We start from the raw sequence: 17,740 nt of genomic DNA, 5'->3' as shown, positions 1-17,740 counted from the left end.
TTTTTTTGCATCCCAAACTCTCTCCGGTTACAAAAGCGTACAAAGTGGAGCGGGTAGCAAAGTGACGTGGGCAGGTACCAAAAAGGCCATTACTGGAGGAAAATGTGACCTGGGCAGGGACGTGGGCAGGTTACAAAAGCGTACAAAGTAAACATAGACTGGGCATTACAGGAGGAAAAAGTGACGTGGCCAGTGACGTGGGCAGGTTACAAAAGCGTACAAAGTAAACATAGACGGGGCATTACAAGAGGAAAAAGTGACGTGGGCAGGTACCAAACGGGCCATTACAGGAGGAAAAAGTGACTTGGGCAGTGACGTGGGCAGGTTACAAAAGCGTACAAAGTTAACATAGAGCCATAACACTGCACAACGTCAGGGCGGGCGGGGGCCCTAAGCCATGATTGCTCCCGGAAAACGTCGGGACGGGCTGCTAGTTATGGATATACCACATTTTCCATATAAACTAACATCTGCTGCATAAACTGCAGCTTTAAAGAAAAATTTCAAAGGGATCAAAACTCAAAAGTTACTAAAATGTTGCAACACGAGTTACCATATAGTTTAAGGCCCATCGCAAAGTTTCACTAATTACCCCTCTTTACTATATTTGGGAGTTAAACTTGTAATGATGAAGTGCAACATATGCCAAATGGGTGCTAATAAGTGTAAAAAATGGTGATGAAATAATAACACAGAATGTGCCAATTATGTCGCATTATTATCCACTTACCTGAGAACTAAATAATTCATTCCACAGGTATATTTTAAAATAGATAGATTCAGAAACTACATGTTGCTTACTTGCCTCAAATAAGTTAATCTTTAATTTTACTAATATAATTTTGCTAACCCATCTAGTGCTAAATAAACTCAAAATACACCACATACAGGCATCTACCACATGCGTAAGCACCATGTTTATGCTCAAGCACATTTATGCCCAAACACAGTAAAGCCCAAGCACCTCACACCAGGCTCAGACTAACGCTGCACACAGAAATACCCACACCAGAATGGCCATGCCACACAAACACACATGCACAAAAGCACTACAGGAACGCATACATATACAGCACTCACACTCACTTAAATTGCACATGTCATATGTACATCCTACATACAAGAAATACATAAGCAGAAACTTTCACAATTTACACACAGGGTCTCAAAAACTGCAAGCCCCACAAGCTATCAGTGCTTTTCCCCCCTAGCTGAATCTACCTAGAATGTATGTATCACAAAGACCAATGAATGATGGATGGAGTCCACCTGCCTGAAACCGAAAACTGACATTAGTGAAGTTGTGATATCTGGGGATAGCTCCTCTCCGAGCGACTCTACCTGAAGGGAGACAGAGCGAGGACCTACTCTCACCCCATCACTCACAGCAAGAACATCAAGATCATCATTGACTTAAAACTTAAGAGCATATCCCAAGTCATTGCTGTCTCTGCCTCATACTTTCATACCCTGAAGATGCTGAGGAAGATTCTCAAATGGCTCCTAGTCAACACCCAGCAAACCACCCCCCCATACTCTCGTCACCAACAGACTCGACTACAAACACACCCTCTATGTCGGGATCAACAAGCATCTCATCAGGAGGCTGCAGAACAACCAGAACCAAATTGCAAGGAATTAATAGCCTGTCTTCCTAGAGAAAAGATGTCAAGACTTGGGTCTGGTCACAAGGGCCGCCTTAAGCTTGCACTACTATTACAACCCTCTTGGTATCCAGGTGCTTGAGTTGATGTCTGTCTGACCTGCTGGAAATTAGGAAGGTTGAAGGGGACGAATATATACATCAAGTCTTTCTCTCAAATAACTCTCTATATGCTCTGTATGCCTGTTAGAAAGAAGTCATTATGTAAATCTAGGGCTTGGAGGCAGCCTTCAGAATTAATAAAATTGGGCCCACACTGGCTCACCCGAAGGTACCCTTGGCCCAATCAGGTAAAACCTGCTGCCTTGGGCCTGGTTTCAATGTTGGTTCACCGGGAACATAAAGTCCCCCTGATGTTTGTCCCCCTTTCCTGTTGAGACATGCTGCCATGCATGGTAGTGGGTCTGAGTGCTGTAAGTGTGTAAGTTTAAGACATGCGTACCAAGAAACGGTCCTGCAAATGGGATTAACAAGAAGAGGAAAGACCGGCTCCGCGCCTCCTCCGCATCCCTCCTCCGCTCCGCGGCTCGCCAGACAGCATAATAGGAGGCGTCGACAGCTCTCTGTGCTGCTGCGAGCTGCTGGCTGCTGAGGTCCGCCTGCACCCGCAGCCCGGCCAGCTGCTCCTGCAGGCCCTGCTGACGCGCCTCCAGTGCCGTCTGCTCGTTCTTCAGGCGCTTTAGGGTGTTGAGGCGCTCCTCGGCGTTGGCGCTCAGTAACCTCACTTGCTCCAGGGACGCCTGCTCCGCCAGCGAGAAGCTCTTGTAGGCATTGTTTAAGTCATGGCGGATGAGCTGAAGGTCCTCATTCAGTTCGGTGCTGCTCTCCAGGTTATCAGCCACAGACTTCAAGGAGTTCAAACCGTCCAGGAAGGGCTGCAGGACGGCCTGCTTGTAGCTCCCCTCGGTGACGGGGACCAGAGCCTGAGCCAGAGCCTGACCCGGAAGCAGAAGAACTGGGACTGAAAGGGGCAGAAAGCAGAGGAAAGATTAGAGCCCTTAGGGAAGACCACTGATGCCTTCCTTTCAGTCAGCGGCATAATTCATTCACTTCCAAGAGAAAACAAGCATTTGCAATGTAAATCGGTCTCGCTATTTGGACCTTTAAAGCATTTAGCCATGTTCCTTGATCTTTGCTACAGGGTTCCTTACTGCCCCAAACCTGGGCTGCCTAGTGCTTTTATTGTGGAGTCCATTTCACAATATTCACCGTTGATCACACTGAGACAGTTAAAACAAGCATTTGCAATGCAATAGGTCTTGCATTATTAAAGTTTGAGCTATTGGCATTGCTAATAATAATGCAACACCAATAGCTCGAACATTCAGTAATGCGAGACCGATGTTGTGAAAGCATTTCAGCACTAAATACAACAAAGCAGTGATAATTGGAAGGCAAGACAAGCATGAGCAGAATGCGAGCTATGTGGAATATATCACACTGTCGCTACAGCAACCTCTGTACAAGTTTCGAAATCTGTGCCTGTAAAAAGCGCCTCACAAACACTGTGCTCCCTTTGAGTTTGTTCAGCATTTATGGCGTAGCCCGTGAGTCATGCAGTCCTGTTTCCAATCGCTGGTATTATTCCTGCGCTGACAAAGGAACCAATAGCAAAAGTAAATGAGGCACACAATTGAATTATATCATAAGGACTTGATGGTGAGTCATTCAGAGTTAAAGCTGAGTTCAGCAGGCGATCTCCCTGGCTCCTCCATTCACCCAACTGCATTAATAAGGATTAATGTTGGGTTCAAGGAATTATAATGCCAGCCACTATGTCATCCATTCAGCAAAGTCCTGTCATATATTTGTACAAGATGACCCTGCACACCTCAACAATTAGTAATACAGTATAAATGCTTGTTATGTATATATTCACAAAAGATCCAATCGTTCTCCCAAGAATATCCAAAGTCAGATTTCTTCTTTAAGCAATCCTTTTATTCACCGTTGAAGATTAAAACCAACAGCCAACGCGTTTCGTCCGTGACCGGACTTCTTCAGGGCTTAAATTAAATATTTCTGTATGGCACAGCTTCCGATTGGTCTTCACACTTGAATTTCAAAATTAGTTTTCAATAAAAAAGGAGATCATGTATTAAAGATGTGCCAAAGGTTTAAATTTTTCAATGAAAGTAAAGCAATGCAGTAAGTGCCTTAAGTAAGAAACCGGCGTCTCGTAGTTCGTGCGGTCATCTGGTGGAGAACTGTGAATAAAAGGACGTCAGCGTCAGGACTCAGCATCTAACCCCGCCCCCTACGTAAGGTCAGGTGGTTTTACTTAGCTACCGTGGCGGCCATTGCAGGATGGGTTTGTGAAGACTAGTTTAACCAAGGATAACGCGGAGCTGCGTAGGGAACGCTGAGATGGAATGTGTATAACCTACTCATATTAGCCTAAAGGGGTAATCTAAAGTACAATATTTAAAGCACCAAAGTAAACCCATTGCGAAAGTGGCGTATTAAGTGCAATATACTGCAATGGCCGCTACGGTAGCTAAGTAAAATCTGCACTTGGTGTATGTAATCACATTAGGTACTAGATTACCTCATACACAGGCATCTATACTGAACTCAGTGCAAGGAGCTGAGACCTGCACTTGGTGCACGTAACTAATCCCGGCCTGCTCATTCACCAACTTATACCTAAATTCGCAATCACTACATTGCACTTAATACGCCACTTTCGCAATGGGTTTACTTTGGTGCTTTAAATATTGTACTTTAGATTTCCCCTTTAGGCTAATATGAGTAGGTCATACACATTCCATCTCAGCTTTCCCTACGCAGTTTGGCGTTATCCCTGGATTGCACCGCCTCCCCGACGAGGAGCAACGCCAATGATGAAGCATGACACCCATATGGGTGTGTGAGGCAAATACATCCAACAAAATGGATGCCTAGAGGTGTCATACTTTCACCTCCGGCTACGCCAGATACACACAGTCCTTTCTCTAAGGAACAGTCCAGCATCCCACATTGTTTATCTATACTTGTTGAGTGAACTAGCCGATACTGGACCTTCCACTTCTCTTAGTGGTAAACAGTGCCCTACTGATCAATTGATCACCTTCCCTCCTTTTGATAACTAACAACACATTCTACGATGAGTGACATGGAAATAAACCAATCTAGTTTAAAAGAAAAACATGTTTCCAGTTGTTTATTAGATTAAGGACGTGGGTGCTAACAGCCTTCTTGTCCACATATTTTCAGGTGTTAACTGTAAGCATGGGCGGAAAATCCGTTCCGCTCGCGGATTTTGCGGATTTTTGGTAAATTCGCAATCCGCGAACTCTCGCGAATTTACAGAAAATCCGCAAATTCGCACGCAGCGGATTTTTTTTTCTTGGTGATACAATTTTGCGGCGTGCGGCGTTCACTTACCATCATTCAGCGTTTGCCGAGTTGTTTTTCTCGATATTTTGCGAGTGCTGTGCCATTTTGGATCTTGCTGCGGGATCCCGCGGGAGTTTGGCGACGCATCGCGAGAGTTCGCAATTGCGAACATGTAGGTGCGGCAGACAGCAACAATCTCGCACTCGCGAAATTACAAAATTTGCAATTCTGCACAAGAAATCCACTAGCAAGCAGCATAGACCTTCTGAAAATGAAGATTTTTATCAGAATAACTCCTCAGGTTGACATTTGCCTGCACTTTTTTGGATTTGAGGCCTTTTGACTTTCTTTGGATCACTTTTGGATTAGAAATCAACTTTCACAAGTAAGTTTGTTTGAGGCATTACAGTTGCTGTTCTGCAGAAAAACGAGTTTTGCATAACTGAAAACACTCAGCAGGTGCAAAAGTTCACTCATCATTAGTAACCATTCCCTGTAGTACTTCCTGAGGGGCCCCTCCAGAGTTCAGTTGCCTATGTTTGTTTGGGGCATTACAGTTGCTGTTCTGCAGAAAAACGAGTTTTGCAAAACTGAAAGCACTCAGCAGGTGCAAAAGTTCAACTTCAAACTCATCATTAGTAACCATTCCCTGTAGTGCTTCCTGACTGGGGCCCCTCCAGAGTTCAGTTTCTAGTTGCAACAATTGTATGACCCTGCTCAGACCCTCACAGCAGGCTCATAGAATAGCTACAAGTAGGCAACAAAGGTCCTGGAAAAAAAATTGCACTGCAACAGAAAGCAAATTACAGATAAGGAAGCAGGTGCCAGACTGGAATTTTAAAACAGTGACACATTAATAAATCAACCGCAAATAATTCATGTCAGTTGAAGCAGGGCAGGTGTGCTTGCTTTTCCCCCCCATAATCTACAGTGATGATGAACCAGAGGGTGGGATTGATGTACCAGAGGGTGGCATGGGTGAAACAGAGGGTGGCAGTGGTGAAACAGAGGGTGCTGGGAACCTGTGATGATGAACCAGATGTAGTAAAAACATAGTCGCGACCGTTGCGAGCCGACAAGTAAGTTCGCAATTGCGAACTGGTACAAAACCCTCACGAACTTGCAGAAACCCTTGCAAACACAAAAAAAAATCCGCAAATTCGCAGGAATTCGCAGATTTTGCGGATTGCGAGTTCGCAAATAAGCAAATTCGCGAACGCCAGATTCGCAAAATTCGCCCATGCTTAGTTAACTTCTATTAATTGAATTTCGTGTCATACCCCTGAACCTTACACCGGTATTTGTGGAGTGAGCAATTAAGATCAGTTAGACCCCTCCGAAGATGATGTTAAATGTTGTCAATTGCTCATGCCACGTTTCTGCTCAGATAACTATTAGTGCCCGAGAAGATGACAATAATACCTGTATCTTTCGAACAATCCCTCCGTTTTTGCTGTCGAATAGCTTCGTTTGAGATGACAAAATTACACAGTTCAGACATGCACATGAAAAATAAAATCAGACACCCATTTCTTGTTAATTTTTAGCATTAGGTCATTTTATTTGTTAGTTTTAGAAAGTTGTTTGCATTTTTTTGCCTGTATGTCGTGTTTAATACTTCAGTTTCATTAAAAATAAATTCAACTTTACCTGGCTACTTGACCCACCTGCTCTTTGGGCCGAGGGGTAGGAGAAGCCCCTCTGCCCCACCGAGGAGTTCTTGCAGTCAGCTGACAGCCAACGTGTCAGCACTAAGCCCACATGCTACTGCTAAGGAGAAGCTACCGGAGGGAATGTGTGCTCCAAAAACATGTCTCAGAAGGCAGAAAAAACTGTTTGTAATCATGAGTCTCACAAATGCCAGGGGAACAAAAGAGTTTTAAAGTAAAGAGCCAAGGAAGGAGAAAAATTACAACATGGCCGTCAGGAGGAGGGACTAACAATCCAAAAACGAATCAAAATGCAGCATTTATGATTGAAGCCAATAACAAATATGGCCGGAAAGTGGGCGGAACTTCCCCCACTATAGTGTATACTACATGCCTCGCAAAGCGAGCAATGCATGCGCTGCACCGCTAGGCGGGTCCTAAACAGACTTTAAGGTACATGTACATTCTCACAAATACACATTTAGAGTTTATTTCTCTTACTTTATATGTGCAACCCCAAGCATCAGTGTCAGCATTGCAAGTCTGGGAAGGGACCATACAGTGTGCCTCCAACACGCTGTAATACAGTACATTTATGAAGGCACACTACAAACTGCATTGTTTCTAGGCGCTTCTAGCATCTGATAATATACCTCAACATTGCCATCCATCAGTTTTTGCTGTCAAAGGGAGGGAGCCTTCCTGACTCATATCACAGGAAGTGAGATCATGGGAAGTGGCTGATCAGGAAGTAATAAAGGGGTCTGAAACTGGGTCACACCATCTGGGAGAGCGACTGGATTGGAGCATGTATGTGGCCAAACCCCTTATGCGACGTTCCACGACAACTACAATAAGGGAAACTTATCTGAGGCACTGGAGCGATAGTTGAATGCTATTTATAACAAATGCTGTCAACATCTGCAAGATCCCGTACTGCTATTACATGCAACTGGAGGGTGATGTCATGGTAGCGGCGGTGGCTGTGCTGGTGTCTTATTGGGTACAGTGATAAATGCACTATTGGTGAAATGGTGGGGCACAGCCAGGGAGAGCTATATGTGGTGATTGTTGCAAAGATATGTACAGTGGTGCTACACTAGTGCTGATGTAATACTATGCATGGAGAAGGTGCCGCGCCAGCCTTCAATGGTGATTGGGTTGAGTGATGGTGGAGCGGTGGAGGTTATGTTAGATCATGTTCTGGTTTGCTTGGTACTAGTGTTCAGAGTGTTATGCTGTGGTGTGTGCAGCGTTTAGAGCAATGTTAGCTCTGTGCTTTGCAGCAGAGTTCATGATGAGTTGACTGGGGCAGTGTGAGATGAGGGTTCAATGGCAGAGCTACATTCAGTGATGGGTGCAGTATTGTTAAGGTGGTCTAAGAACGGTGCATTGCTGTGCTGTTGCAGAGTGTAACTAGATAGTGCTCAATTCAGTTCCAAGTGTATTAACAGCTCGCCGGCATAAAAAAACTCATCTTTCCCACATGTCCTGCAGAAGTCCTTTCACTAACACTAGGCTATTTCTTTTCCTTTTTTAAGCAACAATCATTTGTTCGAGGTGCTGAAAAAAGTGCAGCCTCAACACTATACAAGATCCTCTGAATGTAAAACCCAACCTTAGTTTTAAAAAATATTAAAAATATCATCAGTAATTTTCATTATTACTCAACCATTTTTCCATCATCCCTCTAGGCAGGACATTTCATTACAGGTTTTCCCAGCAAAATCATCTTTAAAAGGAGAAGCCAAGCATCAGCTCTAAATTTCACATGACCCATCAGCACATGCAGTGGCATCAGTGAATCCCCATTATTCACTTGCACAGGAAATGACATCACTGAATTTCCCATCATCCATCTGGACAGGAAGCAGAATTACTGGTTTTGCCCACTGAACCATCTTTAACGGTAGAGGCCAGGCAAGAGAACTACATGTTCCATTACCCGTTATCACAAGACAATACATTAGAGCATCCATTAGCAGTTATCTGTGTGAAATTTCATGACTGGGAAATTACTGAAACTTTACTTAATTTTCTTAATGCAAAAGTGTGCAAATGATGTCAAAATCTCTGAGGCATACATTTTAGCTTACTTTTGCAAATTCATTCTTTCCATCCCTATATGACCATCCCGCCTATCATCGCAACCCATGGACTTTAGATCACACCCTATGCCTATGCCACACATTTTATCCTGTCACTATCTGAAGACCCCTCCTCCATGATGGGCAACTTCTGCAGGTGCATGTCGGCTGGATGGAAGACAACTGCCTAAAACTCAACACAAACAAAACGCAAGCACTGATCTTCTGGAAAAACACCTCCCCTTGGACTAATGCCTGGTGGCCATCCAAACTAGGATGTTGAGAGTGCAGACAGAGGCCTGCATGCAGTGTGCAGAGTTCCTTATGGAAACACTGTTCCTCTATGTTTCACAAAAACTGATATCAAACATTGAACATACAAAGTTGTATTTGCTATAATACTATAAACTCTGTTTGCTGATCCATTTATAGAAAACACAATTACTTCATTGTTCTTCTGAACATCAAAGATATATACATAGACTTGTATCTTTTTTCTTCAGTTATACATCATCTTAGATGTGGCAATGGTTGTGCATTACAATCATGAAATCATACTGTAAGTACTATACAAAATGATATGCTATACACATAATCAATGATCATGTCACTCAAAATTCAAGAAGACCGGTGCCCAATGCATTTTGGGAATCAATTTCCCTTCTTCAGGGGAAATGTCCTGAGTACGAATCCTAAATGTGAGTCATCATGAGCAATCTAGTCAGTCAAACGGATGCAGAAAGCCTGTGAACCTTGACTAAAGGGTGGACAGGATAGCTCTTTCCGAGAGATCTAGGTGAGGGTCGAATAAAGTCCTGCCAGTTTGATGTTATGATATCTTGCCTTTATGTTACAATGAACAAGTTATTAATAGCTTTAGTAACAGTTCTTGAGTGCGCTTCTCTACAATTTTTTCAACATCTGAACTAGGACTCAACCCACTCCCAACAGATCATGCCTGCAACCTTGGCATAATCCTGAACAGCAAACTCACCATGAGAAACCAGGTCAACGCAGTCTCCTCTGGCTTTCCCACTTTCTGCATGCTGTGCAATATCTTCAAATGGCTCCCCCTCAACACGAGATGTACTATCATGCAAGCCCTAGTCACCAGCCAGCTCACCTGAAGTAACGCACTCTACATAGGAATTAACTTACACCTCCTGAAGAGACTGCAGACCATACAGAATGCCGCAAACAAACTTATCCTCGACATCGCAAAGCGGGCACACATCAACCTCCACTTCAAGAAGCTCCACTATATTCCCGTTCAAAAGAGATGTCAACTTAAGATGCTGATCCACATCTACAAAGCCCTTCACAACCAAGGACCGGCATACAACAACCACCGCTTGAGTATCCACCAACGCTCCAGACACCTGTGCTCTGCCTCCCTCCCATGTTCACATCCCCACATCCGCCAAAGCAACAGTGGAGGACGCTACTTCTTCTACCTTACTATGAAGTACTGGAACAACCTCCCCCTTCACCTCTAGACTTCATCCTCTCTGCTGGAATCCAGGTAAAGACTCAAGACCTGGCTGTTCAGCGGAACCTTCCCGCTGCAGGATTTTCCCAGTGCTCAGATACCCTCATGTGTGATTAGCCGCATTTTACAAATACTGATTGATTGATTGACTAAAATCCCCATAAGATAATGAGAAGAATGCTTACTAATGCTTACTAATGATCTAAAGCACATTCAAGCACTCTGGTTAGCATTCCATCCCATCATTGTTTGCCCTCTTTGCCGCCGTCTGTGCCACCCTCTGTGCCACCCTAGACAGAGGCCCTTCTAATGCAGATCAGTAATGACCCTGAACTACAAGCACCCGAGCCTGGTTTTGGCCTTTTGAGGCCTCATCAATAAAGTATAACTTGGATTCCGTAGCATAATGAGCAACCTGGGCATATCCTTGGACAATTAGGGCGTTAAATCAAACTCACAAAAAGAGGCAGCAGGAGGCTTGCAAATAGTCTAAACCACTGGCAAGCATGCCAGGGGCATGCCAATACATTGTTTTTTACCCTCTCTAGACAGAGGCTCTCCTTATGCAAATCAGTACTTATCCTACTCCTGTGGGAAGAGGGCATCCTGAACTGTAAGGTGAGACCCCTTCTAGAAGGGAACACAAGTAACCAGTTACAGACTTTCCAGGCCTTAATTATAATGAACCTTTTGCATCCTATAGCCCAGCAAGCAAGAGACCCACATCTCGGCATACCCGTGGCCAATTTGGGCATTAAATCAGACACACAAAAAGTGATGGAGGAATGCTTGCATGTAGTCTTAACCAGTGGCAAGCACATTAGGTAGCAAACCATCCCATTGCTTTTTGACAACAAATATGCATGAATTATGGGGCTTGTTGATCTTTCCCACAAGGGGTTTGGGAATACTCCACTTTATGCAGATACATCAAGGCTGAAAAGGGCAAAGGGTGAACTTATTTGTGATACATGCATCAGAGTCTGTTTCTTTCATTCATCCTTTAGGTTACATTTTTTTGTGAAAACATGGCTTCCTGATGAAGGCCCGCAGCCGAAACGCGTGTAGGAACGTATTTCCTAGCCATGCCTAAAATTGTACCTTATAATACGACAACTATGTATCTTAAGAAAATTGAATAACTGATGGTTATGTTTTTGCACATTTAGATGTAAACAATTTGAATTATATTGTGTCTATTAATTCTATTGTCTCACACCTATGGATGAATTTTATTGAAAACAAACTGTTAATTATTTTTTGATTACTCTGTATTTATTGCATTCTATATATTTATAAAAGTTCAAATAAAAAGATATTAAAACATAATTGGTTGACACAGACGTAATTGATGACATGTATCCAACACGTAGTATCTATACCTAGGTCAACTATATAAATTTTGTTCCTAAATGATGATATTCACAATTTTGAACTGAAGAATTTCCCATTGAAGCTCCCAAAAAGAAATACCGGTATTGGCTAGAAGCTAAAACTGTTGAATGGATTTAAATGAAACATGGAAATAAAGTAGACTTCACAAAAGCCTCATTTTGTTTTTTGGTGTAAATACTGTCAGTAGTTTTTTAAATACTTGTGTTAAAAAGAGGTGTGGGGAAACTAGAATGCATAATCAATTTCTATATCTAGACAGTTCATTTAGCAAATAATGAATTCACATCTGTAAATCACATTTGATTTTTTCTTGAGATGTGATTCTCATTGTCGGATGAAGAGTTTAACTTTTTCTCTAATCTTGGAGTTTATGAATGTGGCCGGATTTGCAAATTCTGTTCTGCACAAAAAAACAACTCACAGTTGGAAGGTGGATAAATGTGCAGACACTGGCATTTGAAATTGTACAAAAGACTGTATGAAATGCATTTAAGTTAAAGTAAATTCTCAAATTTTTGAAAATTTGAGAGACTGCAGCTGCCATTTTGTATTTGGCAAGCAGATGCCTTTTTGCCAGCTCACAGATCTCATAGAATTGTGAATTTAGATCACCTGAGCAAAAACTCTATTTACATATAAGACAGAGCTGCAACATGTTTAAAAGATCATGGGTAGGATATGGAGACCCAGTTAGGCCAGCTGAATAAAGCACCTTCAAATCTGGGTTGTGGAACATAGCCAGGATCTTTGTCAAAGATGCGTCATGCAGCCAAAGCAATGCCTCATTTCCGAGATACACTGAGGTTGCGAGGAGAGGTTCTGAGCTGTTGTCAAGGGTATCATCACCAAGAGCTTATGATTCAAGGTGTGGCATCGAAGATGCGGCACACATTGGGGGCAATGTGGAGTCTGGCATCATCATCGAGGCTGCTGTCTGCAGGAGATCTGAGTGTCTGCAGCAAAGTTGTGATGAGCAGTTAGAGTGATGCATCAGTTCTGAGGACTGCGGCAGCGATGTGAGTCTTTGCGATGGGTCCAAACTATGAAGCACCAGCAATTCTGTTGGTATGACCCGCACAGCAGAGAAGATTTGCTGGTTCTACTGGATTCACAGTGGCTAGTAAGTACCTTAGGCCCACTTTCAAGGGTCCAGGACTGGGTTGGTACCACTTGACAGAGTAGACTCACAGATGGCAGAGTCCAGGTGCAGACGCAGGTGCAAGGTTGTTAGAAACCTGTTATTTCCCTGAGGCTTCAGATCAGGAAGTCAGCCAACTAGTCCTTTTGAGTCACTCTGGGTTCTGAGTTCAAGAGATGCAGGTCCATTCCTTCTCACCCAGGCAACAGGGCAGCACAGAATGGCAGCAGTTCCTTCAGAGCAGCAGTCTAGCAGAGTGGCAGTCCTATCAGCAGCACAGTAGTATTTCTTCTGACAGAGTATCCAAGGTCCAAAGTGAACTGAAGAGTCGATCTCTGGGGCCCTTCTTTTATACACTGATGCCTTAGTTCTTGAAAGGTGGCTTTGAAGTGCATGGGATTCCCTACCTCCCCTGCCCTGACTAAAAGCTGATTGAAGTGATAATTCAGGTACATAGGTCCCTTGTGTGGTGACAGGACACAGTCTATTCAGGTGAAAGTAAGGCTCGGCCAAGCAGTTCCCTCCCATCCTGCCAGTGATGGCCCCTTCGATTCTTCAGCTAAGTTCAAAGCCCATTGCCAGCTACACCCAGCTATTTAACCAGAAACAGGCTGCAGGCGTGAAATGGCCAAAGCAAGAAAATAATATTTTCATGATTGTAATTTAAAATTCGACTTCATCCTATGTTTGGATTTTAAATTAGGATTTCAGAAACACCAAACGTAAACTAGTTATCTCCTCCCATTTGGAAATCCACCTATACCATTGTAAAAAGGAAGCTCCAATGTTATCATATCGGACGGATGGGCCTTGTAGTAGTCACAACCAGGACATGTAAAACTTAAAAGTACATGTCCTACTTTTAACCCTTTCGATGCTTATGACGAGCTCAGCTCGTCATGATGCACAGTTGAGCTGTGCTGATGACGAGCTGAGCTCGTCATGAATAAAGGAAGAAAGCAATTTCCAGCACACAGCGGGAAAACGCCTAGCAGCCAAGGTGTTAAATACATTGCATTCTGCCCTCTTGGTTGTCCAGGGCCTACCCTAGGTGTGACTTATATGCAATAAAAAGGAAGGTTTGGGCAAGGCAAAAAGGTTTATTTTGCCAGATCGAAATGGCAGTTTCAACTGCACACACAGGCTCTGCAATGGCAGGGCTGAGACATGTTTAAAGGGATACTTAAGTGGATGTCACATTTAGTGCTGCAGGCCCACTAACAGTATTTAATTTAAAGACCTTGGGTACATATAGTACCATTTTACTAGGAACTTAAATGTAAATTGAATATACCAACTGGGCATGAGCCAAATTACCAAAGTATAGTAATGTAATGTAATGTAATGTGTCTTGTAAAGCGCACTGCTGCCCTGAGGCGTCGTGGCGCTGTAGACCGCTGGGGAACCCGTCCTGGCTATCCCTGTGAGATGGTCCCTACTGGGTATCTCCAAGGTGAAACCAGGCATCCCCAGCGAATGTGGGGGGCCGTTGTAGAGATGAGGCAAGCTAATGCCCAGAGTTGCCGAGTGTGATCCCTGGTTAGTGTAGGCACCGAGGCAAGAATTGCCGCGTCGGGAATCGAACCCTGGTCCCGGGCCATTCTCTGCTTCCGGGTATGCCGCCTCTAACCAGTGAGCCACACCACTCCAATTAGTAGAGAGAGCACAAGTACTTTAGCACTGGTTAGCAGTGTTAAAGTCCTAAGGCCCGCAAAAACGAGGTCAGAAAACAAGGAGGAGGAAGACACAAAGTAGGGAGAAGGCCACCCTAAGGCTAAGAGGTCTAACAATGCCAACTTAAAAATATCTATTTTGTGCAAAATTATTCCATTCTGTGGGGAGAACAATCTCCACAAAAGGAGGGCAATATCAGAGTGCACGCCCCAGGTGTGTGCTGAGGTTTGCCTAGACATGTGGAAAATGGGGTCAACATATGGAAAAAATTAGTTTGTACAAAAAAAATCCCAATTTCCATGACAATTATGATCACACAGCTGCCATTCTTTTTTTAAAGTACAATTATGTAAAAAATATCTCAGTTTTCATTAGAACTGCTATCTTTTCAAAAAGACTGCAGTTGAGGAAATCCCTTGGGGAGGATGAAGATGCAGGTGCTGTAGGAGTGGCTGAAAGTCAGGTCTTGCTGCCAATCCCTGCTGCACAAATTCAAAGTCAATGGGAGCTATCCACGTGGGTTGGGTTGGGAGGTGGGTCTGGCCATAGATCAGGCACTACTGCCATCATCCTCTTCGCCCAGCCTGAATGGACAGTTAAATGAAGTACATACCCAAAAACATGGACATTCACTTAAAAAAATAACATAGTTAAAGCTTAGCTATAGTTCAGTAAATTTAAAAGTGGAATGTCCCTGAAATTCTCTAGGTATGTTATGCACTGCACTTCATAACTCATGCCACCTTCCGTGTTCCACATACCACTTTACCAAAGGCACAGGAAATAAAAGCTGACAATCAAGAGCAAAATAAGATAGGTGATATGCGTTATGGTTCGCTGGTGTGTGTGTGTGCGTGTGAGAGAGAGTGTGGGTGTGTGTGTGTGTGTGTGGGTGTGTGTGTAAATATATATACATATACTAGCAGCCCGTCCCGACTTTGTCCGGGTAGGAATTGCTGCCGGCCAGTAGTATATTGTTTCGTAGGATTTCATTTTGATAGCATTTCTTATCTGTGACAGGCCTGTGAAACGCTCCAATTCACAGTGCACTGCTGATGCACTTAAGAGTGCGCGTTCAGTAGTGTGTGAACTCGAGTTTCCCTACTTTATTTTCCTAGCAATATTATATAGCGCGAACTCGACAACATGGCATGAGCACAATTTACATTACAGAAGAACACATTGATTTGTGGCAGGCACGGGAAGACAAAGCAATTTGCCTGGAATCACAGGATGTTGAGCAGATGCCGAGATTCTAACGTAGCTCCCCATCTCTAAAGTTCGCAATTCTAGAACTTGTGGTGGGAGGTGTGTCTAAAAGTGTATGTCGGTGCTGGGCATTAATGAGAGAGACCTGTGCATTTTTCCAATTGGTGGTGAAAAAATATGAGTATGTTGCTGGAGATGTGGCCCGCCGTGCCACCAATGTACTTACGGGGGAGGGTAAACACCCATTATTCCGCAAATTTCTTTCCGCATACCAAAACTCTGCATACTTTCATTACGAAAGTACCATGACCCCGCAATGCCATTATAACGCATGGCATTACATTTTATATGCTTTTACCAGGCATACATTTACAACGAAATTTGTTGTAAATGCATGAATGGTAAAAGCATGTTTTTTAAAAATGTTTGGATAAGGCAAGTATGGGTATAGGGGTATATGTTTTGGGGTACTGAGGTATATGTTTTGGGGTGTTTGGGTATTTTAATGGTTCAGATATAGTTTTGGGTTATAGGGTACAGGGGTATTTTTAGGGTTCAGGGCTAGGTTTGGGTTTTGGGGAATAGGGGTATTTTTTGGGTTCAGGGGTAGGTCTGGGTTTTGGGGTACAGGGGTATTTTAAGGGTTCAGGGCTAGGTTTGGGTTTTGGGGTACAGGAGTATTTTTAGGGTTCAGGGCTAGGTTTGGGTTTTGGGATACAGGGGTATTTTAGGGTTCTGGGCTAGGTTTGGGTTTTGGGGTACAGGGGTATTTTTAGGGTTCAGGGGTAGGTTTGGGTTTTGGGGTACAGGGGTATTTTAAGGGTTATGGGCTAGGTTTGGGTTTTGGGGTACAGGGGTATTTTAGGGTTCAGGGGTAAGTTTGGATTTTGGGGTACAGGGGTATATTAAGGGTTCAGGGGTATGTTTGGGTTTTGAGGTACAGGGGCATTTAAAGGGTTCAGGGCTAGGTTTTGGTTTTGGGGTACAGGGGTATTTTTAGGGTTTAGGGATAGGTTTGGGTTTTGGGGTACAGGGTATATTTATAGGGTTAAGATGGGTTAGTGTTTAAGGGTGTTGGGGTATTTTATAGAGTAAGGGTGGGTTATGTTTATGGGGTGCAGGGGTATTTAAAGTAGGGGTGGGCGGTATTGGCGCAAACTTGGTACAATAAATCCGCAATATTTCGTTCCGTCAGATTTCCAATTATTAAAACAGAAACCTCATATATTCAAGGTAAAATAACAAGTATTTCTACATGCTAAAATGCATATAGTCATTTCACAAAAGTGAAATTAGCTTCCAGCAAGCAGTGAGAGAGGTGATGATTTTGAGATCAAGCCCCTGCAAACCATTATGGGACGAGATTAGCAGTGGGAAGTGAATATTATAGTAACCAAATAATTCTACAAAGAGCTGCAGTTCACCTATTCTCCCCAGTTGTCCCCAAGAGGCAAATGCAATAGCATTTAAAATATTATACATCAAGCTGCAGTTCACCTCGTCGTCCCAAGATGTCCCTGATGAGTAAAATTCAAAAACATTGAAACCCTTTCATGAATGCTAAAAATTATGCTAATCTTATCCCATAATGCTTTGCAGGGCCTTTTAGTTGTATTTTTGCCCATAACTGTGCTTGGGGTGGTTCTAAGAGAATGGGACCACCACTGAATTACTATTTAAATGGAGCAGGAATGTATAGAAAACGGGGAAGAAAAAACAACGCTCGTGACGGAATGCCCCCAGCGATTGTCACGCCCCCAGCACACACCCACAGCACAACGCAGACACGCCCACAAGGGACTACTTTGCTGGCACGGTTCTTTTACATTTTAAATGTATATGGTGGGCGTCTGCATAGCCTATGTCCTTCTGCTGCAACTGCCCTTTCCAACGCTGTATTGGGTGTTGTGCTTGGTGCTGTGGTTCCCGAGTTTACCTGGCCAAAAGGTGCAAGTTCTCTCTTTATAATAGTAGTATAGATATAACCCAGTGGCGGTCACCACATGGTATAGTTAGGACCACATTTCCATAGGAAAAACCTATTTTCTTTTGCCTATAACATTGTCACTATTTGACAAACCTTCACAAAACTTTCCA

General features: G+C 43.5%; 1 protein-coding gene across 2 annotated transcripts in view; it reads right to left on the bottom strand.

The window, feature by feature from the left end:
- Positions 1-17,740, bottom strand: part of LOC147725937 (uncharacterized) — a 124,008-nt gene that overhangs the window by 43,963 nt on the left and 62,305 nt on the right. For both annotated transcript variants that reach the window (XM_086962837.1, XM_086962836.1), the window contains exon 3: positions 2,106-2,624. In XM_086962837.1, coding sequence (XP_086818963.1) covers positions 2,106-2,624 — 519 coding nt within the window. The remainder of the gene's footprint in view (positions 1-2,105; positions 2,625-17,740) is intronic.

Source organism: Lissotriton vulgaris, chromosome 3_1 (genome assembly GCF_964263255.1).
Source record: "Lissotriton vulgaris chromosome 3_1, aLisVul1.2, whole genome shotgun sequence".
Taxonomy (NCBI): domain Eukaryota; kingdom Metazoa; phylum Chordata; class Amphibia; order Caudata; family Salamandridae; genus Lissotriton; species Lissotriton vulgaris.
The sequence above is the reverse complement of the archived record's forward strand: the minus strand, read 5'-3'. Positions and strand labels throughout refer to the sequence as shown.